This window comes from Pyricularia grisea (assembly GCF_004355905.1).
Source record: "Pyricularia grisea strain NI907 chromosome V map unlocalized Pyricularia_grisea_NI907_Scaffold_6, whole genome shotgun sequence".
NCBI classification, from domain to species: Eukaryota; Fungi; Ascomycota; class Sordariomycetes; order Magnaporthales; family Pyriculariaceae; genus Pyricularia; species Pyricularia grisea.
This window is the reverse complement of record NW_022156719.1, coordinates 2,220,703-2,242,831: the sequence shown is the minus strand read 5'-3', so window position 1 is coordinate 2,242,831 and position 22,129 is coordinate 2,220,703. Positions and strand designations below refer to the sequence as shown.

The window sequence follows — 22,129 nt, the reverse complement described above, 5'->3', positions numbered from 1 at the left end:
GCAGGGGAATCCAGGGTCCAACTCCTGCCATTCAATGCCCGTTGATAGACGGGAAATTTTCTAAGCTACTATGGTAGCGTTTTAATTGCTCCTATCGTCAGTACGGAGAAAACAGAGAGCTGCTGCATGGGCCAATGTAGTGCATTTGAATGTGATCAATAATATTAAGATCAACGTGGGGTTGGAGGAATGTACCTACCTAGGTACCTAGGTACCTACCTTGGGTAAAGTGAATATGGAATTCAGGTACCGAATGCGTTTGATAACTTTGAAAGTTCGGCAGCGGACTGCTGACAAACAGGGGTAATTCCTCCGCCTTGCTTTTTTGACGCACGATCATCTGCTGATTTTCTAAAGTGGCCACATATCAACAGCAACGAGGAGGCGCTAGTTGGCGCAGTCTCGGTGCTGTATATTTGTGGGTATGGTATTGTATTTTTGGACAGAAGTTTTTTTTTTTTTTTTTTCGTATATCTAAAACGACGGGCCATGTTCTTTGAAAACCCTTATATGTGTGTTCCTACCGATCAATTGACAGTTTTCTCAAGCACAAAGACGTTACTGTCTCATCGTTACCTACAGCTCCGTTTTCGGGCGACAAATTGGGTCGCCACTTACACGCAACAAACGGATGGTCCACTGATCTCCAGGAGCCAGTGACTCGAAGGTTCCGTTTCAGAACATTGCAAACCCACGAGACTGCATAATATCAGGAACAAAAGCACGGATTCACGCTGTTTGAAAATTCAAGGCGCTCCTGCAACCTGTCAATTTGTCAAAGCTTTTGTGGGAAAGCTGCCCTCTTGATCCGCTATTCGATACAGGAACCGGGTCTATTCTAGTGCATCAAGTACTAATTACATATTGGTCTCTATTGACTCGAAGTTGTCCGCAGGCCGGCTAAATATAGTCGATTTCAGACAAGACCTTCCCTGGGTTCCTTCTGCTTGACACCACAGCCAAACGTGGCCTAACAAAACCAATCAACCTCCCCCAAGTATCGCAGAGACCAGCCACGATGTGGTCTGCGTCGCAACTTTTTTTCCTAGGCGTTTTTGCTTTGTTAGGGCCCCAGGTCCACTGTCAGATTCCTCAAGATGCTTGTGCGGTACGGCGCAGTCCTTCAACTATTACTCTTCTCCTTAGACAACGCCGCGGGCTTTAAGTCTAATAGAACCTATCTTCTCCATTTCCAGATATCACCACGCGCCATAGTCTCGGACGCGTGCGCATCATACTCTACCCTCGAGCGGCTGAACAACAACCTGAAGCCGGCCATCGACGACCTCACGAGATCGACCGATTTCTTCTCCCACTACAGACTCAACCTCTTCAACAAAAAATGCCCATTCTGGAACGACGAGGGCGGCATGTGCGGAAACATTGCCTGCGCGGTCGAAACGCTCGACAATGAGGAGGACATACCCGAGGTCTGGCGTGCCAGCGAGCTAGGTAAGCTCGAGGGTCCGTTGGTCGAGCACCCGAACAAAAAGGCCCAGAAGGAGCAGCCGGAGAAGCCGCTGCGTGGAAAGCTGGGCGAGGATGTGGGCGAGAGCTGTGTCGTCGAGTATGATGACGAGTGCGACGAGCGCGACTACTGCGTGCCAGAGGACGAGAGCGCTTCCGCCAAGGGAGACTACGTCAGCTTGTTGAGGAATCCTGAGCGGTTCACCGGGTACGCCGGCGCCGGTGCCGCCCAGGTCTGGGACGCCATATATCGGGAGAACTGCTTCTCGCGGTCATCATTCCCGAATGCTCCAAAACCGCCGCCATCGACTTCGACAGGCGGCCTCTCGACCAACACCAGGAACCCGGCAGCTATGGACTTCCGATCCGTGTTGGAGGCAGCGGGGCGGCAGCAGGTATTGCAGGAGAGGCGTGCCGAGGAGCCCAACACACCTTTCGTGGCCAAGACGGGCCTGGAGAGCGAAGACGAGTGTCTCGAGAAGCGAGTCTTTTACCGCGTCATCTCGGGCATGCACGCGAGCATTAGCACGCATCTGTGCTGGGACTTTTTAAACCAGACGACAGGGCAGTGGCAGCCGAACCTGGCCTGCTACGAGAACCGTCTGCACCGGTTCCCGGAGCGGATCAGCAACCTCTACTTCAACTACGCGCTCGTGACCCGCGCCATCGCCAAGCTCGGGCCGCACCTGTCGGGATACACATTTTGCACGGGCGACCGGGACCAGGACGCTACGACGCGCGCCAAAGTCCTGGCCGTCACGCAGGGTGCGGCCAGCGTGCCCCAGACCCTGGACGAGTCCCTCATGTTCAAGAACGGCGAGGGCCCATCGCTCAAGGAGGATTTCCGGAACCGGTTCCGCAATGTCAGCCGTTTGATGGATTGTGTGGGCTGCGACAAGTGCCGCCTATGGGGCAAGCTGCAAACGGCCGGTTACGGCACGGCCCTCAAGGTCCTTTTTGAGTTTGACAACGTCAAGAACGGCGGAGAAATACCACTGGTCCTTAAGAGGACCGAGCTGGTGGCGCTGTTTAACACGTATGCCAGGCTCAGCTCTTCGCTCAGCGCTCTGGGACAGTTCAGGCAGATGATCGAGGAACGTGAAGGCCTCAAGAGCGTGCACGATCAAGAATATCGACCAAAAGAGAGCGAGTCTACCAGCACCAATAGTATACCCGACCGGGCGAGGAAGCCGCATCGTGTGATGGACGATGCCGAACATGAGGCGGAGGAAGACGTTCCTCGCTACAAAGAACCGGAGAATCTCACCGAGGAATTTTATCAGGAACTGGACCAAGTCTACAGAGTGTTCAAATATATTATCAAGCAGTGGGCTACATTCCCAATTACCATGTGAGTATATATCCTTGATTCCCCTGTCTTTGTTTCGGTCACTGACTTTTGGTTTCTTTTTCACGAATAGTTGGCATATTCTCTCGAGCGAGTTCACTCGGTTCTGGCAATTCTACCTTGGCTTGCCAGTGTCACCACGATCATGGGCTTTCCAACGGCCCAACCTTGACGAGCTATGATTTGAGGATGTGACCCCTTTGCATTAATTTTTCTATTGGTTGCATGTGGATGACTTGTTAGCACTCACCACAAGATAAGGGACCTTTGACGTTATCGGGAGCGTGGCTGCTGGTGCTTTAGCACTTTTGCGGGAAATAGATGGATTTTTTGGTTATATTTTGCGTCTGGAGTTATGGGGTTCGGATCAGCATGCACGCATTATCACTGTGCCTTCTGCATTTTTCTGAATGTATATATGGCGGACCTTTTAAAAATAAGGTTTTACTCCCATTTACGTTACAGTAAATTATCAAATGTAATATCCTACGTGCCAAATAGCGATCCGGTTTGTGCACGTTTCTGTCCATACTCGGCCAAAGACAAGCTGGTGATGACGTTGCCAATCTTGACCTTGACGGACTCGATGGGAATCTCCATCGCGGCCACCTGGTCCCGGAAGCTCTCATACACCGCGTCCGTTCTAGATTGGAGAGATCCTGTCACATCAGTGAACGACCAAGCGACAGAGATATGGAATCGATCCATTGCTCTTCCGCCATCAGAGTACAGCTCCGGCTGACCAAACTCTCTGACCACCTCATTGCACCTTTCGAGCAAGCGGACCAGGCCCTGGTTGCCACCATCGCGGCCTTCCTCCTGCACACGTAGAACCAAGAACGCGCGATTCGAGTCTGGCGATCTGTGCCACGACAAGGCAGACGGACAAACGGCGAAGCGCGAGAACGATCGCAGCCGGAGTGCGCCTGGAACACGCGACAGGAAATTGTCCTTTTGTTCTGTGGTCAGCACGAACGGGCGCGAGAGGCTAATGTGCAGCGGCAGCGGGGTGCCTAGGTCGCTTGTCAGGAAGCTATGCAGCTCAGCCCCGGCTTGGTGGCCGTCTGACCGTAAGGCTGAGACTAAGGCACTTAGTACATCGCACTGCGCTTGTGAGGGGAACCCTGCGGGGAATTTTTGTATCGAGAGGTCAGCCTAGAATAAAACGTGTCTGAAATGTGGTACGACGTGGGGGAAAAAAAAACCCCCCCTAAAGGGAGGAACAAACATTCGATATAGATGTGGCTCGGCCAGTTCCCGACCACGTGAGGGATCTGACGAGACCGTCCGTGGTGCAGAGTTGGGTCATCACGGGTGCTGGTGCGAACTGTTGAGGCATACAAGTCATGGAATGAAGCCGGAAGCGGCGGTAACGAGGCTGATGAGGCTCCAGTGCCATCTCTCAATATTGGCGCCGACTTTGATGCTTCTTCGGTGGCCGAGTCGTCATCTGACGAGTAGTCTACTAGGGTCATTGTGATGTGTCATGGCTGGTGGTGGTTCATTTGTATTCTGTTGCAATTCAGACGAACGGCCTGTCAGCTTGTCAGATGCTGATTGCAGATGCAGACGCATGCAAAATGCAGAATAGACGCGATCCAATGATATCCGCAATAAATTAATTATAGGTGGTATGCCCTTGGTGGAGGAGTGATTTTTCACTCCACTAACAATCCGTTGAGAGCCCCCAAATTGACTGCAAGCAATAGAATTCTTCTGCGATGCAGGGACTTACTACTCCGTACATATTGCATTGCTTGGCACTGCTTCCTTGCCAAGGGTGCCTGGGTTCTCTCTCGCTTGTTGTTCTTGCATCAGCGGGGCAGCTCCGCCAACTCACTCACCTCCAAAAAAGCCCTGAGTCTCCGCCCAACATGACTTTTCATCTTAATCTTGACTTTGAAATGAGCCTTCAATCAATATTTTGATGCCACCGAAAGAATAATGTGACATTAATGCAAGCCTTCTTAGGTTGACGTGTCGTGGCTAGGGATTCTATCCAAGTTGTCTGCATCATGGCTATCTTATCTGCACACTGTTTTCTCCTTTCTTTTTTTCTTCTTTTATCTGAAGGGCGGCTACGTCAATATCGGCCGCATCCCTGTCCTTGGGCAGATGTTTTGGCGGATGACGTAACAACAAGGTACTTCCCGCACTTGGCTCTCACTTTGTATAGCAGATCCCACCAAATATTCATCCGTATGACGAGACGGATTGAATTTAGTACCGAAGATGTAGGCTAGGTCGGACAGGCTAGCTAGTCTAGAACACGGCTTGCACGGAAACTAGCGCGACGCGACCATCCCCATCATGGAGCTTCAGCTTCTCGAATATGCGCCCTTGTAGCTATGAAGCAATCACCTTGGCAATACCTAGGTACCTTACCTAGGTAGAGATTCCTTGCTCGGACAGAGTAGGGACCTCCACTATTGATAGTACCACATCACACTGATATGCACATGTCGCTGGTAAAAGCCTTTCATGGTGGGTTCCAGGATGTGAGGCTTGGATGCTTATCCACTTGGCTGCACCGCACCTGCAGCCTGCGTCAGTTGGGATACCGGTTATAGTAGGAGTAGGTGCTATGTAACCGCATTCGGCTGTCCACTGCAGCCGCTCACTCCATAAATCCCTCGCTGTCACCGGCTCCATCTTGCTCTGTCTACCTTGGTTCCTTTCCATAATTTTCAACACACAGAGATTCCCGCACGGTTTGCTCGATTCATGCCAACTTCACCGCCGACGACGCCTACAAAAGTCTATCCAGTTTCCTTGCTAAGGAGCCCTACAATCTCCCTGTTTCCAGTTCCAGTCAATTACCGCCGGCTTTCGACCGGCGTGGTGCCACTCGCATCATCCACTCCAACACGAGAAGAACACGCCATCGAGGCGACGGGAAAAGATTGTATTCTCCAACCAGACAAAAAAAAACATTTTCGAAATGTCGACGAGTTCTGTTGACAAGCAATGGGTGAGTTGAACACAACGTTCATCATTTGTCCGCAGTCATGAATTGCATTGTATCACCAGGCGTGCTCCACATCCAGTAGCAAGGTCTTCCTGAGTGAGTGAGCGCAGGATACTACTCTGTACATAGTAGGCCGCGAGTGCGCCGAATATTCCAAGCTTCTTCACCTTACAGGGAGGGTATCTTGGTTTGCTCGCTACATACCGTTATCTACCTACTGTGTATCTCTTATGTCTATCATCCGACAGGCACGCGTCTTTTTTCTAGGCCAGTTTTACCAACCAGGGGGGTTGTTTGGTTTTCAACCGGCGTTATTTCAGCCGTGCACAAACTGTCACGTCCCTGGCGATCGGCATCTCCCCGGCATGTCTGGGAGCTTAACAATGTCTTTTTTTATCCACGCATTACATCACTGTCCAACAAGTCCAAGAGTTCTCTGGACATCCATGGTCGGCATCATCGACCATGTTGTATTATTCTTTTCTTTTCAATAAATATTCCATCTCTCTTGCGCCTGGATAAAATCCCTAAATTTTCGAACATATATCCCCAAAAAAATTAATTCAAATTGCTAATACATCATCTCCCATTTTCCTCCAAATAGGCCAAGAAGTACATTCTTGACCCATTGACTGCTCCCGAACCCAGTCAAGAGTGCGGACCAGGAAGCTCTTTTGTTAGCCCTACAGGGCGCTCTTTATCCGTCAGAACACCAAAGGACGAGAAAAGGCGCAGAAAGGATATAGCCTCGGCGTACCCATCGCCCCCAGCTTCGTCAAGTCCCACTCGCTCAGCTTTTCGATCCTCGCAAAGCCCTACTTCTGGAAACAATTCAAGCTCCTCGCCGGTGTCACCCAACGACCTTGGTAGCAGCAGAAGACCGGGCTTTGGCAGAAGCAGCAGCTCCAACTACGTTGCGAGGCCCAGGGACTATCCGCCTAGTGCAAGCATCGGTCGCAGTCAGTCTCAGTCTGTCCGTCGTCCGCCTCCCAGCCACCAGAACAATCAAGGGGCATCTCACACTCGTAGCACAAGCAACAACTTCGACAAAGGCAAAGGCCTCACCCGTTCAAACTCGCTCAGTCAGCGCTACCCTGGAGACATGTCCCACCGCCCTCTAGATATCATCAAGCGGGATGTGCGCGCCGCAGACCGCGCTCCTCATCTGCGCAAGTCGGGCATGCCGCGCACTGACATCATCGACAGCTTGGATACCATCGGCGGCACCTACCATCATGGCGGACCATTTGATGCGACATTAGCTGCCAGGAACACTAACAAAATGTATGCGCCTGTCGAGGCTCTCAAGGACTCAAATATGGAGGCAATCAGGGCTACGCCCCGCGAGTTCCTCCAAGACTCGTTGCAGAGGCATGTTCCGCTGCAAGGGACATCTCAAGTGCCACCTGGCGCTACTGACTTTTCTGGGAACGTTATGGATTATGAGGAAGGAGCCGATCTCATGCGCGAGAGGGATGCAGCCGGTGGCGCTTATAAGAGATGGGATGGCATTGTGAGTTACCCTTTTTGCTGCAGCCTCATATGCGAGCCTTGCAACTGTAGCTGACAGACAGCGACCGACCAGCCTTATCACCCTGATGACCTGAAAGGCAAGGGAGAGCCCTCGTACACAATCGAGCGCGACCATAAAGAGCAGAAGGCTCGAAGGCGCAGAAACACGGCAGCCGGAGAGAATGGCAATGGCAACTTTGTTATGGAGATGCAGCCGCGCCAAACTGCCTACAGCAGCGGTACCAGACGCAAGGACCTCGGTGCGCAGGTTAGACAGCGAAGCATCAGCAGCGCCGCTGACGGAGGTGGCCAGCAAGGAGCGTCCTCGTCACGGGCTGAAAACCCCTTTAACGACTCCATGGCCATGAACACATCTACCGACAACGGCCTCCGCCGCAGCAATACCACTGGCAACCGGCTCAAGGATGGACTCAAGCGACGTTTCGGCAGCTTGAGGCGCAAGAAGAACACAACAGATGATGATTACTACTAAACTCATGTGATTCATTGCCAACCTGTATGAGCCCAGGGACTTTTTTGGTTTATATCCAGCGAGGTGGTTTCTTTACTATGATCTGATATAAATTGGGTTTTGGGACTGTACTCTGCTGAGCTCAAATAAGAATAGACGGATGCCAGACCAATCAGGGATACACATAGCACAGCTCTCCTTTGTTCCTCTAGTATTTAGTGATAATAGAGCAAGTAAAGCTTCACCATGGCTCGTGGTAGAGCATAGCAGGTACATGTCGGCCTCGTTGTGCTTTTCTATATGCATAACATCGCAAGCTAGATAAGTGTTGAGGAGCTGAAAGAGGTATGAAATCGTTGAAAGAAATGCTACAATCATTATCACTTACAAATTGATTCGACACTCAAAAGCTATACTCTCGGCAGATACGGGGCGGAATAGATTTTTGACGATTTCAACACCGTACGCAGCCGGCTACTTCTAAAAGAATTAACCAAGAAGACGAGCCGCCCAAAACTATACAAGTTGCGACTGCACAGCTGGGAAGACCCAGGCCACTTTGTACACTCACTCACTCACTCTCTCTCTCTCTCTCTCTCTCTCTCTCTCTCTCTCTCTCTCTCTCTCTCTCTCTCTCTCTGCAACATCTCTTCTGTCTTCTAAAAAGAAGAAGAAACCAGAAAACCCTCGCACCCCGTCCTACTTTTGACCACTATTACCACCACTGCTTCATTGCCACAACAGAACGCGCCTGCTCAAGGCATTCAGAAAGTTTGGTATCTGATAATGAGTGACCTTTTTGCTTATTTTTTCCATTGAAAGTTTCTCTTTTCACAGAATCACCTTGCTATCAGATTCGCCCATTTCAATCACAATAGGCAGACATCATTCATCTCATCTCGCCTTCAGCTCCCATATCTGAGCCAACATTAGTTCCATTGAAACTTTGACTACCAAGAGACTTGTAACTCTGAGGATTATTTCTCAAGGAACACAGCCGTTTGCATTCCCGCACCTCTCGTTACCAACAATAGCCTGGATCATCCGGGTCGAAAACAGTCCAGTACACAACCAAGCATATCAAGAGACTTCACAACTACAGTATTCTTGAATCCCAGACATGACCACGACACCGGCGTCACCCATGCTGGGCAGAGACTACTTCATGATTAACCCAGAACTGGAAGGAGATTCCGCGCATATTTTGGGCCTCATGGATGCCAATGAGAGGAAGGGATTTGCATCAAACATCCGTATGTCGTCGCCGTTCGCCTTGGGGCTCAATGCTCTCGCAGCAGGCGAAGAGACGGTTGCGAGGCACAAGAAAAGGAAGCTTGAAACTGAGCAAGAGCAGGTGGTATGCAAGCAAGAGACTGGTCCAAACGTCGACAATGCTCAAGATGATATCCCTTCGATACCTAGGTTCAGAAAGCGAACCACGAAAGCCACGATCGCATCGCCGCGCAGAATTCCAACTACTCCGATGCCACTGCTTGAGTATATCACAAAGGCACCGACTGAGACGTATGCTACCTACTCGGACCTAGTCCGGGAGAATGATGATTTGAAAGAGAAGCTCGACAAATTTGCTCTGCACAATCAGATGTTCTCGGAGGAAATCATGCGCCTACGGAGCTGGGAAGCAGAAGTCACAAAGTGGCTCAAGGAAGCTCCGGAATTCCCCAAGACGGTTTGAAAAGTCGAAAGGAAGTCGAACGAGACACAGCCCCTGGACATGTGGATATGGGGTAATATAGCCCCGTGTGTCGTTCTATTCGGTTCGCTGGATCTCTAGGGGTAAGGACAAAGGAAACAAAAATAGCGTTGCGTTTTATTTGGAGGCTGTCATAGTGGAATATCAGCAGGGTGAGTCTGAATTCATCTCAGGGGCTACATAGTCGGCTTATCTTATGTGACTGTCTAGTAGGTGGTTGCTAAATCGATGGAGTCCCAAAGAACCACGAGAACCGACGATTATCTAGATTCTGAGAGGAAATGATACTTTGAGTCAACTGCCTGTCCGTTGAAAAGAGATATCTGAGCTTTTGAAGTGAACGATCCGTGTTTGAACTCACAAGGATTATATTTATATACCCCGCTATCTCTTCTACACCCGCCCTTGCGTCCCCTTCAATTCTCCTTCTATCTTCTCCGCACGCCATCGTTCCCGTCAATTCGTTTCTTCGGCCATCTGTACTGCGACTTTGTTTTGTTTTGTGTTGTTTATTTATGTCATTTATTCTTAGACATTAGTTGTCACTGTGGGATCTGTAGTCACATATACATGCGAACCCGACCATTTTGCCTCGTCTCCCACAGACATGGCGCATGTCTGTTTGTGTTGTTATCTCATAATCGCCCCAGCTCGCAATTCCATTGCAGGTTTCCATCACCTACACAACCATGTCAACACCGTGAGCCTTGTTTGTCGGCCACATCATGGCTACATGTAACTTCTTGCGTCGAGTGTTGACCCTGAACACCATTTTGTTTTAGTCACCATGGACAAAAGCTCTACATCGCCCACGGCCAGCGTGTTTCAGATCATCATTTGCTTGATCAACTCAGCAAGTCTGGCGGCCTCGCTCTTCCAGTCCATCTTGGTGGCACCCATGACCTGATAGCGAACTCTGTCGAGGAAAAGAACACCATGTCAGCTTTGATGACCACAACTAGGGTAAATCCTATATTCAAACTGCGTGTCATGGAATGAAGCTCGTACCTCTGGTTATCCCCAAAAGTGTCCATCTTGGCACGACACCTGAAGCTGAGCTTCCTGCAGTTTGCATTCTCAAACTCGCGGGTGAAAGCTTCGAAGTTCTCATCCTTGAGCGCCATCAACTCGTCTGCTGACTTGCCCATGATGATGCGACCAACATCATCGAAACAACTGAGCCACAGCTGACCGGTGTGATCGTTCACGTTGACACTCCTGTTGACCATTGTCAGTAAGTGGGGTTTGGTATAGCTAGGCATGAGAGATATAAGAACTCTTACATAATGTAACGATATTCCGGCCGCGGGTGGTTGACATCGCATTTCTCGCAACGCCAGCTTCCATCGCCAAGGTCTGTAACCTTTTTGCTGCAGCCTTCGTTGATGCACGATGGGTATGCAAAATTCTCCTGGCGAATATAAACCACTGTTGCCTTGAGGGCAAAGTACGCCACATCATCTATGCCCAGATTATCTTCCTTAACCCTGTGAATCGTTAATGTTTGATCCTGACGGCCAGTAGCACCAGCAACACTGTTCGTGTTAAAAGTGCTGAAGTTGTCGTTTCTACCAGACGAGTCGAACCAGCCCTTGAGACGATGTGCCTCAGGGATATCGGGGTCCACGGTCATTGTACCCGAAGACAACAATGAAAGTGAACGACCTCCAAAATCGCCGACCTTGGCACCCTTGAAGGCCACTACTGACTCTGGTTTGGCATCAAAGTTCTGCGCCGTCTTGCCCCAGACCGTCATGCGTACCGAATAGCCGCTGTCGTCGACGAGCGTCAGCTCGCGCTTATCGAAAAACTTGCCACTGGCCTTGGAGGTGATCTGAGAAACCTCAGCGACGTCCTTGAGGACACCGATAACGTCCACTGTGGCGTCCTTCTCCACCTCCTGCAGCTCTTGAATGTTGCAAAAGTTAAAGCGTACTTGTGGCACGCTGCTCTGGTCCTCGGCCTTCTCAATCTGAGTGCCATCCTCGAAAGTGAGCTCGTAGTCGTTGGGAAGGTTCGTAAACTGCTTCTTGGCCATTTGAACGCGGCACGGGGTGGAGATGTAGTAGACCTGGCCTTCTTGAAGTATGTCGTAGAACTTGTCGCATTGGTCGTTGAAGCCGGTAGCCTTGATCTCGCCGGTTTCATCCAAAAGGTTGACACTAAAGAGCTTGCCCTCACCACTTGCCTTATGCCATGTCCTAATGTCGGACTTTTGTGAAACACGGGCCTTGATCGTCCATTTGTGTTGGTATGGCGAGATAGACTCAATCGGGTAGATGTTGACGTTGCCAGGGCCGTGAGAAGGTCCGCCACTACCGGCGTTGCGAGTTGGCATCTGAGAGCGGATCTGAGGTTTGACGTCCGGTTCGGTCTTGGTGCCATAGAAGCCTGATCCACCAATGGTGGTGTTTGTTGTGTTTTCGGCCTTGGCCTCGATGCTTGCAGGCTCACCAATCTTTTCATGTACTCCGAGAGACTGTATGACCTCAAGATCCAATAAGACCAGTACGCTATCAATAAATACCAGCATTGTTAGTCCGTGTCCCTCTCTAACATGTTTGCTTGCACAGGGTCTGGAAATATACTATACCTCTTGCCCTTGACAGTGTTGGCTTGGTAAGACTTGACACGCACAATGCAGCCTCTTTGAAGCTGATCATCGTGGATGACGTGGTTTGCTTGTGTAGCCAGCATGCACTGGATGTAATTGTCGATATCACTCAAAACCACGCGATACCTTTCAGCAGCTCCGGCATTGGGCTGCTGGCCGAGAAGCTTTACTTGCAGACATTGTAGTACTGGTACCGGGAAGCGAGTCTTGACACCTTCCGGGTCATTAAATATGGCACTGTAATTTCCATGTTAGCAGGAGAGGTTGAAGGCGAAGCGGTATACCTGTACAAGCCAGCAGGAGGAGGTTGAAGACTCACGCGATAGCGCCACGGGTTATTTGCCGCTCAGCTGCGTCAGCCATGGTGCTTGTCTGGCCGAAAAAAAAAACAAAACAAAAAAAAAATGGGGAGAGAATCCTTGAAGTGCGGCTTCTATCAAGTCCTGACCAAATGGTCTGTTCGTGTCGAGAAGGCTTTCTTGATGATGTTCTTGAAGGAGCTGAAAAGTGCACAAAGTTGGTAGTATCAAGCATGGAATTTGTCGCGACGGACGCGTGTTGACCGCGTCGAATCATTTAATGATGCGGGGTCACAAATCCACTATGGGATGGGATTATGTCATCCGATTTGCTTGAGGAGTCTGGTAGCCTAGCCTAGCAGGGGGTCCAACGGTAAGTGGCGGGGTACGTCACTGGCTGCCGTAATGGGTCCCTTGAGCTAGGGAGAGCACTTACGAGAGTCTCCTTGTCGTATGGTTACCAACATCAGCCATCTGCTTGAGCTAACTCACACTTTCAACCTAGCAAGCAATAGCTCAACACGACAATAGATCTCGTGCAATTACAGCAACAAACAAGAAAACACAAGAGTTATACAATATCAAAGCAAGCAGGTCAAGCTATCAAAATGACCGAGGTAGATCCTAACGCAACCAGAGCTCCTGAGAGCGATGCTGCTGCTGGTGCTGCGGCTTCTACTACCCCTGCCGCTCCCAGCGCCGATGCAAGCACAACTGCCGCTGAGCCGATCATTCCCGGCGACACCCCAGCTCAGACGGGTCCTACCATGGGCGAACACTGTGTGACGGACAGACCAAGTCGTCAGTTGTCCTGAGGCTCATTTGATATAGTGATTTTGAATTAACACCAAATGCGTTCATGTGCGGCTAACCCCGAGGCTCACCATAACCCTGCCTGCCCTTCAACCAGCCTCTGGCAAGAGCGGATCTGGCGAGACCAGGAAACTAGGCGGCGTCGACACGTACATCTCAAAGCCCAGCGAGTACCCGCACGCGCCCGCCAGGCTGCTACTGCTCCTGACGGGCGGCACCGGCATCCAGTCCACCAACAACCAGATCCAGGCCGATAAGTTTGCCACCGAGGGCTTCCTCGTCGTCATGCCCGACTTGTTCGAGGGGGACGCCTTCCCCAACGCCGCCACGGCCCCCGAGGAGGGCCTCTCGCTCCTCGACCAGATCAAGCTCAAGGCCGCCGAGGCCGCCAAGAGCTTCATGATCGACATGTGGTCCGCCCGCCACACCGAGGAGAAGGTCATGCCCGTCCTGCACAAGGTCATCGACGCCTGCAAGGAGGAGTTTGCCGATGCCATATCGCACGGCAGCGGCATCTATGCGGCTGGCTACTGCTTCGGTGGCAGATATGTCATCCTGCTCGCCTCGGAGCGCGCGGGAGCTGCTGGCGGTGATGCTCAGACGACGACTGCCTCAGGGCCTCTCATCAAGGTTGGCGCACTTGCGCACCCGTCCATGGTCACCATGGAGGATTTTGTCTCGGTCAAGTCGCCCCTTGGCTTGGTGTGCGTGGAGAACGACCCCATGTTCTCGGACGATGTGAGGACAGCGATGGAGGACCACCTGTCCAAGAACAACCTCGAGCACGAGGTTCAGGTGTACCCAGGAGTACCGCACGGTGAGTGATATATTGCTCTTTTGATGATGCTAATTCCGGGGGCTAATAATACTGCTGTACAGGCTTTGCCGTTGTTGGTGAATATGACGATCTCAATATCAAGAATGCTCAGGAGACGGCTTATGAACAGATTCTCAAGTGGCTCAAGGACCACTAGATCAGGTGGAAGTTGTGTAAGGGCATGGCGTTACGGAATTTTGGGCAAGGTAGATAGCATAAGAGCTATTTCTTTTTATTTGACAAAGCCTCTTAAGTGTAGTGTGTTCCAGTCGCACATGACTGGATTTAGGGACTGATGTATATCTGAGATACCAGCTTTAGTCGGTGTTTTCGCGACACCGGTTCGTTCAACCGAAATCAAGGGCTACTTTATCAAGCAGTCAATTTCTTTGTTTAGCGGTCCATCGGACACATGTCGATTGTTCGTAACGGCATTTGCCAACCATTCGTTCACAGAGTAGATACGTGGGTATCTACCTGAATGTGTGTGTGCTCTATTATCAACACTGCTAGTTCTAGTTGAACATGGCTGTCGCGCCATAGACCCGACTGTCTATAAATCGGACCCAAGACAACCCCTTAATAAGAAGTCCAAGTGTTCCGGGTGCTCCAGCGCCATGCATAGTCAATTCGACTCGTTGCCCATTCATAGATCAATGTCTTTTCGTAACCGCCCCAACTGAGTCTTGAATTCTTGTACGAAAAGCGCAAGATGGAGAGAAAAATGAAATAAAATAAAATAAAAATGTGAAAACGAGCTGTCTGTCTGGTCCAATGTTCCCGTTCCCCTGTCCCGTAACTCCGTTGCTCATTGTAGAAAAAAAATCAAACTCCCCCGTTTCATATTACTGATACCCCGAAGCAAAAAAGGTCATGCCGGGGTCGTGCCACGTCAGGAACTGGGACGTGTGGTTCATTCCACACATCAATGTCAAATGTACACTGTTCAGCAGCCGCTTGCCACATTTCTGGATTCAAAAACAGGCTTTCCTACTACGCAGATATTATGCCGGACATGAGATCCTCATCCTCAATCTGCGTCTCGAAGCCGCCCTCACGGTTGTCCTTCTCGCGCTTCTGCTCCTTGACAGCATGCCTAATGTACTCCCTGCTAGTGGCCAGCCGCTCCTTGGTAGCGTTGTAGACTGCGCCAAGCTGCTTGATGCGCTCAACAGACTGGGCTATCCGCTGGGCTACCTCCTGCTCTGTAGTATCGGCCTCCTCTGCCAGGAACGCCAGGCAGGCGGGCGTGGTTCCGCCATCGCTGCCGGTTGCTCGGGGCGGCTCAATGGCGGCCCTCAACATTCCCGAGGCGATCATGGTCTCAATAAGCTGCGTCAACTCCTCCTCGCTACCGACTGGGGCACCGGTGACGGCGCTCTTCGTCTTTGCGTTGATCTCGGCTAGCGAGACCTTTGAGTAGACTTCTCGGAGGCGCACAATCTGCCACTTCTGGTGCGACTCGAGCACTTCGGCGACCAGACCCTCGTTGCCGTCCTCGGCGAACTGCTGGGTGGAAACTTCGACTGCGAGTCGAAGAGCGTCGGCATCAGCCGACTCGAAGCGCTTTGCAACGGCCGCGTAAGGTCGGGCCATGATACCAAATGTCCTGGCAGAGGCCTGGCTGATGTATGGTGGGAACCCACCGGGTGTGGTGATGCGGCCTTCTGCCAACAAGCTGACCAGCACCCACTTCTTGAACGCCTCGAGCATGACCTTGCTCACGCCCGAGTCGCGAGAAGGGTGTGAAGCGGTACGAGCGAAAGCCGCCTGTGCCGCCGGCCAGTCCCGGGCCGCGCAGTACAGCAGGCCAACAAGCCAGTCGTACTCAAGGACCTGAAGCGCCGTGAGCCTCGTGGTGAAGCCCGTGTCTTGGGATATGTAAGATGAAGGCGGGAGGCGAAGATCGCATAGGACGAGGGATTTGGGGTCTGGCGGATTTATCATTCCCGGGTAGTGAACAATGCGTTTAGCAGCAACCCGAAGTGCAGGCTCGATAACGTTGCTGTTATACGCTAGCTTCATTAGGAAGATGTGGTTTGATGTAAGTACGGAACCTGAGGGATCGAGGCGAAGCAGGGCATCGGCCAAGATGGGCACGGCAATGGTAGGCTAGAGGAGCAGAAGCAGGGTCAGTAAGCTCCATGATACAAGGGCAACGTTCAGTCTTCAAGTTGGAAAGGACGTACTGGCATGACATTGCGACGACCAGTGGCGGAGAAGAGGTCGGAGAATGCAACGCCCATGTACCGGATCTGCCGGGGATCAAACCGCCGGAAGAAGAGAATGACACGCTCTGCGAATTCCTTATCATAGTCGGCGTTCTTCGTACCTTGCGGCAGTAAAGCGGCAAGAAGATAGAGGTATGATAATGAGTTTACCGCCGGGTTGAGTAGCTACATTTGCAAACGAGCAAGCGTTGTCAGCAAACAGACTGCCAAAAAACCTGCCATATCACCATATTGCCTCAGTGGCCCTCTGTTACATACGTCTAATAACTTGTAGGCATTATCTCCGATCACAGCGCTACGCTCCTTGAATAGAGAGTTGATGTTGGAGATGTGCGCCTTGACGGCCTTGTTGTACGTCTCATTATCGGCCGTCAAAGCCTCTTCGGTAGGGAAGGCTAGAAGGACCGAAGCGCAGTGATCCATGGTCGAGCGCCCCGCGCGGGTTGGGCCTTGCTCGAGGGAGCCGTTGCGGTTCGGGATCGATCGGTAGCTTATGTGTGCTGTGGTCGTGAAGTGACTCGTGATGGGACAGGAAAGCTATGGCTTCCTCAAGGTTTCTGTCGTATCCTTTTGGCAGAGCTACTTTGTGGTAATATTCACTGAGTTACGATCGGAAACTTTGTGGGTAGCTGGGATCTGGGGACGTATTTGCGTCTACCAGGTAGCAATATGTTCTGGTCTGGTCATCAGGCAGCCTGGGAAGTTGGTGTCGTCCATGAACAACGGAGCTGTGAGCTCCCCACCGTTGCTGTTGCCCGCAGCCCCGCAGTAACAAAGTGGATTGAGCTTCAGCGACACCACACTGTACTGTACTGCACTGTGGTGTACTGTCTGTACCGTAAGATTTGCACTGTATCGAACTGCAATTTAATATTTGCAACTTCCCACCCTGTGCGTTACTGGATGAGTTGCATCTTCTGCTCACAATATCCCTCTTCCTGTCTTAATGTAATGAAGAAATTTCTGTCATTGGGTCATATTGCCTGGTAAAACTATTCCTCCTGCTCTGACCCAAGGCATCAATGAGAAACCTAAATAACCGTTCATTCTATACATACGTACAGACAGCCGCCTACCTTGACGCGAACCAGGGACTAGAAAAACAGAAAAGGGAATTTGTCTGGGAAGAATTGAGAACGCAAGGCAGGTAGGCAGTCAAGCGGAAGATGCGGTGGCTCCCTCCAATATGTCTTCGAAGCCCCTAATATTAGCCAATATCGAGGCATCGTCGTCAAGTTACGACCAGCAAGTACAGTTGGAAGATGATCCAAGTCCTGAAGCGTGTGAAGCGGAAACTGCCGAGAAGAAAAGCGTAAGAAATATTGAAGAGCTGCGTTTGGCGTGAGCCAGTGCTCTCGACTTTGTCAGAGATCCGAGACATAGAAAAGGAAAGAAAGAAATCTTAAAGAATTCGATGACAAGCCAATCCGAAAGAATGGTCGAAATGTGGCAGATCGCGCAAGGCAAAATACACCCCTATCATATGGGGTCCTTCAATATTTAATTGGGCTTGCCGCGTCCTGACATAGATACCCTTCACCGACACGATCTAATTGTAAGTATCAGCACCAAATAACAGTGACTAAGAAATTTATTAGTCCTATGGCAGATGTCAGCAATCCGATAAATAAGCCACGGGTTGTTTGGGCAAAACTAACGTCATCGCGCAACGCAACACTCCAGCTAGCTGGATGGAGGTTCGCGGCCAGCGTCTCACTCTCCTCGCATTTTTTGTCGTTTTCTATTCCGTTTGTTTGTTGGTACTCAGTTCAGCCAGTGCTGAAGTAACATCTCGAGCGTTAAGCGAGCTGAGCGCCCTCGCCGCTGTCATCGCCATCATCGGGGGAATCTTGCGGATTGTCGAGCGAGAGCTGATCGAACATGTTCATGGAGGCGAACTTGTTGCTTCCTCTTCGTTCAGGACGATTCTGTGTTCCAGAGCGGCTGGCTGCGCCTGCAGGAAGTTGGAATCCAGTCGGGACAGGAGTTCCAACGGCACCCCAGCCAGCTGATCTGTCGACTCCACGTCCCACAGGCAGCCCTCGACCTGCTGTCATGTACGGTGCTATCGCCATGTTTAACAGTTAGACTCTAAGCTGACAGTACTTGCAGAGCGATGTGGCAATCATTGGCCTCTCATCAAGACGGTTATGGGCTTTCGGGAGGACTCACTGACATGTCCACCGAAGCCAGGCAAAACTCCGCCACGGCCAGAGTTCGAAAAACGTCGCTGGCTATGAGAAGTAGAGGAGTCTGTATGTTCAGGCATGGTAAAGGTTTTGTTCGCACGGGAACCCGATGATGGAGGGGTTGGGGGCGAAGTCATCTCAACCGTGGAGGCCATTGGATGAGCCTCTTGCCGCCGCCAAGAAAGGTCACTGGAGTGGTGTGGTCGGCGGCCGGCCAGCGGGGTCTGAATATGGGCGCCATACCCATCTACACCACCACCCATATAGATGGCCTCTTCCCCACCGGCGTTGAGGGAGCGGCTGCCCACAACTAGAGCTTGTTGGTCAGTAGGAGAAGCGTCGCTGGCTTCAATTTGGCGTTGCAGCTCGCTGTGATGTTTCCGCCACCATGAAGGAAGACCATGAAAGAGTCCAAGAGACTTCTGCGTCTCACGGTCAAATGGCATCTCGTGCTTATACTTGCACCCCTGCTGAGTGAATGCGCAGACACCCTCGTGCACCCATTTGTCACAGTATATCTTGAGGCGCTTCGGAGTCGTTGGGGGCATGGGTTGAGGCTGAGTGGCGACGATGTTGTCGATGCGCGACTTGTAATGACAAGAAATGTTAGTGCATAGTCCATCCCATGTTTTCTTTTGTACATTGTAGCTCCTCTGCTACCATAACGCTTTGTTTCCTGCATCGCATAAACTAAGCGGGTATTGGAGCACAGCGTTGACTGCATTGGTGTTCTCAAAATCTCGCCAGCGCGCAGAAACATAGATACGCATGGAAGAGCAAGCACACTTGCCAAACCCCACAAAATCAAAAACAAGGGTTGTGTACCTGAACAAGATCCGGGCTCCTCGAGAGAGAAGTAGTCAAGGAAACAGAGTCGCGATAAGACTGCCCGGACGAGTTGAAGCTTAGTAAATGACATTTCAGGAAGTTTCTCAGTCCCCGGTGCTTCACCGGGTCCATCTCTTCTTGTTCCAGATCTTGAGGATGCCAGCAAACACACTGGTCGTTTTGTATATACGCCATCCGCTGAATCTGATCTTGACAAATGAAATCGCCTTTTAGGAAGTGCTTACCGTTGCGAAATCAACAGGCTGCATGTTGATGGATCGGCCAGTCGGCGCAAGGTTCCGCGGAACTGGCAGTACGCGCATTCCGACGCAGCTGTGCTCAACCGAAGGGATGTCCATCAGCGGAGGCAGGACATCGGCGGGAATTAGGCGCGTATAGCGTCCGTTGCCCCGGTCAAAGCAGTAGGCAAAATAGTTTTCGCCATCGTCGTACTCGATCGCAGTGTTCGAGGTATCGTCATCAGAAAGCGCGCCACTGGTCTGAGCAGTTAAAATGGGCGATGGCAGTGGCAGAGAAGTTTGCGCCATGTGCGCGTTCGAAGCAGCCGCGGCAGATGACATCGTGTTGCTTGACGTCACGTCAGTGACGGGATGATGATGTTTGCGATGAGCTGCTCTAGTTGGGTTGCGATGGTGCAAGATAGTGCTGTGTTGGTTCTGCTGGTTATGGTGCTGGGTAGGTTGCAAAGTCGAAACCGAATTTCGTGAAAGCGACTCCCAGCGTGTGGCAAGAGTCACAGGAGGGTTGCCTGATATCTCAGTAGTTGATACGGAAGACTGCCTGCCTGGCTCGATCACAGGCCGAAAGACCGCGGAGCCTGGCAAGCCTGAGCTCGGTGCAGCAACAGAAAATGGAGAGTGAGGGAGATTACGGCTGCTGTTGTGACTGTATTGTACAGGAGAAGAAGTGGGAGATGAAATGTTTGGGCGGGATGATGGCCAGTAGTAGTGGTTGTGGCTCAAATTGGAAAGTCTTTGCAAACCGAATGAGGAAGGCACGACCGAGGACGTAGTTGCCAACCCGCTGTTATCCGTGCGACTTTTGCCAGCCGGTGCCAGGGACTGCTGAAGATTCAAGCCAGGCCTCGAATCACCGCTCGTGGACGGTTCTGATGGTTTGCGATCACATTGATTTGGTCAGTTCCTCGTCAGAAAATTGATATTTCAACTCGAGTTTCGAGATGATCCCAGAACCTCACCCCTCAAACAAAGAAAATGCGCATGATAGATGTTTTCTCTCTCTGTTGGACTGGAGGAGACCAACAGAGTTTATAGGTGAAAGGAAATCAGGTCGTTTGCTTACCCCCTATGGAATTATTGTTCTTGCTGCCTGATTGCGCCTGTTTCTGACTGCTCGGGTCGCTCTTTCCAGTGTCTGCTGAAGTTGCAACATCACTTCCGGCAGATCCTTCCCGTAACCGTGGTCCGGTGGTCATTATGCCCGTTGAGAAGGGAGCCGATGGGGAATTCAGAGTGCCGTCGCCACCGCAGTTGCTGCCGCCATAGCCACAGCCGGCACCACCCCCTCCGGCTTGAAAAGAACTAAAGTACGAAGCAGGGCTTGCCCGGCTGCTGCACACATTTGGAACATCTGGCCACCAGAGGCCAGGATCAGTATCGACATAACGCGGCTGATGATGTCCACCAGAACCACCACCCACGCACGCTTCCAGTCCTCTCGGTGTACCCGGCCCCCGGCCTGTCAAAAGATCTTCTATCTCGGCTCGGCCGTTACGCCCTTGACTGTTTCGGGGTCCGTCCATGATGCTGGGGCCGGTCTCGGAGTAAAGATCTAGTATATCTGCCGTTGCACTTGGCGACTGAGGACCAACAGAATGAACGAGGAGATCGAAGTCGCGAGCTCGCAATACTGAATCAGGAGAGTTGTGTCTCGAGACCGGCGTTACGTTGGTGACTGCGGACGACGCTCCCGAAGAACAGGGAGAGTGAGACTTGGCGGGGCTGGGTCTAGTTGGGGATGATAATCTGAATACGGTGCTGGCAGCGTTTGGAACAGCAGGCAGAGCTCTTATGCCAGACGTCGATGAAGGTTGACTGGGGAAGTCCATGGTTCAAGAGGCAAACAGACGAGGTGGTGAGAAGCCAAGTTGTTGAGGATTCTGATAAGGGGCCTGGCGGTATATCCCCTATGTGTGGTGCGGGCGGCAGGCGGCTTGCACATACGGGAGTCAGGCTATTGGTCCGACTAGACTTTTGTTCTATACTAACTGACGTGCAGAAGTGCTGGAAAGGCAGGCAATACCGACGGAGAGCTGCAGCAAGCTCAAATGGCGAGCGAACAGACAGCAAAGATCCCAGGTGCGAGGGCTTGGAGGATGTTTAGTCCGGTGCTCGCAGCCGCGTTACTAAAGACACGGCACAAAGACACAGGAGCTGTAAAGACATGTGGAGAAGGAAGCAGAAGCGGCACTGGAGATGACGAGAGGTAGAGGGCAAGCTGATACGACTTCTTTTGAATGTCCATCAATGATGGTTTGACGGCCAGGCTTGTTTTCCATTTCTGCTCAAGCCGGGAAGCAAGAGCAAACGGAGGCCTGGGCAATATGTCTTCGCCTGGGTTGTCCGTGTCAGGGAGGGCGGCTGCGTGCAGCCCATCGCAAGAGCCAGCTTGTGTTTCCCACGTGACGTGTAGACAGGAGCTCACTTCGCTTGCCTTGTTTGAGCCTTGCTCATTTCTTTCCTTGTTTTATCTTTTGGTTTGTTTATCTGTCCCCTTTGCCTACCGCCAATGAAGAAGGGGCGTGCAACATCAAACTTGTAGTGCGGTGGAACAATAAAATCACTCGAGGCTATCGACAAGGCGAAACACAAACACA

The 22,129-nt window shown here is 51.4% G+C and overlaps 8 protein-coding genes across 8 annotated transcripts; 4 read left to right on the top strand and 4 right to left on the bottom strand.

Annotated features, from left to right (window-relative positions):
- Positions 1-1,097: 1,097 nt before the first annotated feature.
- On the top strand, positions 1,098-4,264 carry PgNI_08629 (uncharacterized protein; the record flags this gene model as incomplete). The annotated part of the gene is made up of 2 exons (XM_031128624.1): positions 1,098-2,818; positions 2,889-4,264. The coding sequence occupies 2 exons, from the start codon at positions 1,098-1,100 to the stop codon at positions 2,995-2,997; spliced, it is 1,830 nt and encodes a 609-aa protein (XP_030978800.1). The 3' UTR covers positions 2,998-4,264.
- PgNI_08628 (uncharacterized protein) lies at positions 3,302-4,290 on the bottom strand (the record flags this gene model as incomplete). The annotated part of the gene is made up of 2 exons (XM_031128623.1): positions 3,302-3,939; positions 4,044-4,290. 2 exons carry the CDS (start codon positions 4,288-4,290, stop codon positions 3,302-3,304), a joined length of 885 nt encoding a protein of 294 aa, XP_030978801.1.
- A 1,217-nt stretch (positions 4,291-5,507) lies between these two features.
- PgNI_08627 (uncharacterized protein) lies at positions 5,508-7,811 on the top strand. Its single transcript, XM_031128622.1, has 3 exons — positions 5,508-5,786; positions 6,388-7,296; positions 7,369-7,811. The coding sequence occupies exons 1-3, from the start codon at positions 5,757-5,759 to the stop codon at positions 7,786-7,788; spliced, it is 1,359 nt and encodes a 452-aa protein (XP_030978806.1). The 5' UTR covers positions 5,508-5,756; the 3' UTR covers positions 7,789-7,811.
- A 1,076-nt stretch (positions 7,812-8,887) lies between these two features.
- PgNI_08626 (uncharacterized protein) lies at positions 8,888-9,463 on the top strand (the record flags this gene model as incomplete). The annotated part of the gene is made up of 1 exon (XM_031128621.1): positions 8,888-9,463. One exon carries the CDS (start codon positions 8,888-8,890, stop codon positions 9,461-9,463), a length of 576 nt encoding a protein of 191 aa, XP_030978807.1.
- Positions 9,464-9,903: 440 nt separating this feature from the next.
- On the bottom strand, positions 9,904-12,596 carry PgNI_08625 (uncharacterized protein). The gene is made up of 5 exons (XM_031128620.1): positions 12,415-12,596; positions 12,075-12,332; positions 10,765-11,994; positions 10,490-10,699; positions 9,904-10,397 (listed from the first exon to the last, which is right to left on the bottom strand). The coding sequence occupies exons 1-5, from the start codon at positions 12,456-12,458 to the stop codon at positions 10,307-10,309; spliced, it is 1,833 nt and encodes a 610-aa protein (XP_030978808.1). The 5' UTR covers positions 12,459-12,596; the 3' UTR covers positions 9,904-10,306.
- Positions 12,597-12,870: 274 nt separating this feature from the next.
- Positions 12,871-14,404, top strand: PgNI_08624 (uncharacterized protein). The gene is made up of 3 exons (XM_031128619.1): positions 12,871-13,195; positions 13,305-14,024; positions 14,087-14,404. Exons 1-3 carry the CDS (start codon positions 13,003-13,005, stop codon positions 14,179-14,181), a joined length of 1,008 nt encoding a protein of 335 aa, XP_030978809.1. The 5' UTR covers positions 12,871-13,002; the 3' UTR covers positions 14,182-14,404.
- A 613-nt stretch (positions 14,405-15,017) lies between these two features.
- PgNI_08623 (uncharacterized protein) lies at positions 15,018-16,964 on the bottom strand (the record flags this gene model as incomplete). Its single annotated transcript, XM_031128618.1, has 3 exons — positions 16,514-16,964; positions 16,214-16,420; positions 15,018-16,136 (listed from the first exon to the last, which is right to left on the bottom strand). Exons 1-3 carry the CDS (start codon positions 16,676-16,678, stop codon positions 15,018-15,020), a joined length of 1,491 nt encoding a protein of 496 aa, XP_030978802.1. The 5' UTR covers positions 16,679-16,964.
- Positions 16,965-18,054: 1,090 nt separating this feature from the next.
- On the bottom strand, positions 18,055-21,361 carry PgNI_08622 (uncharacterized protein; the record flags this gene model as incomplete). The annotated part of the gene is made up of 4 exons (XM_031128617.1): positions 18,055-18,320; positions 18,428-19,031; positions 19,518-20,401; positions 20,596-21,361. 4 exons carry the CDS (start codon positions 21,359-21,361, stop codon positions 18,055-18,057), a joined length of 2,520 nt encoding a protein of 839 aa, XP_030978803.1.
- Positions 21,362-22,129: the final 768 nt, after the last annotated feature.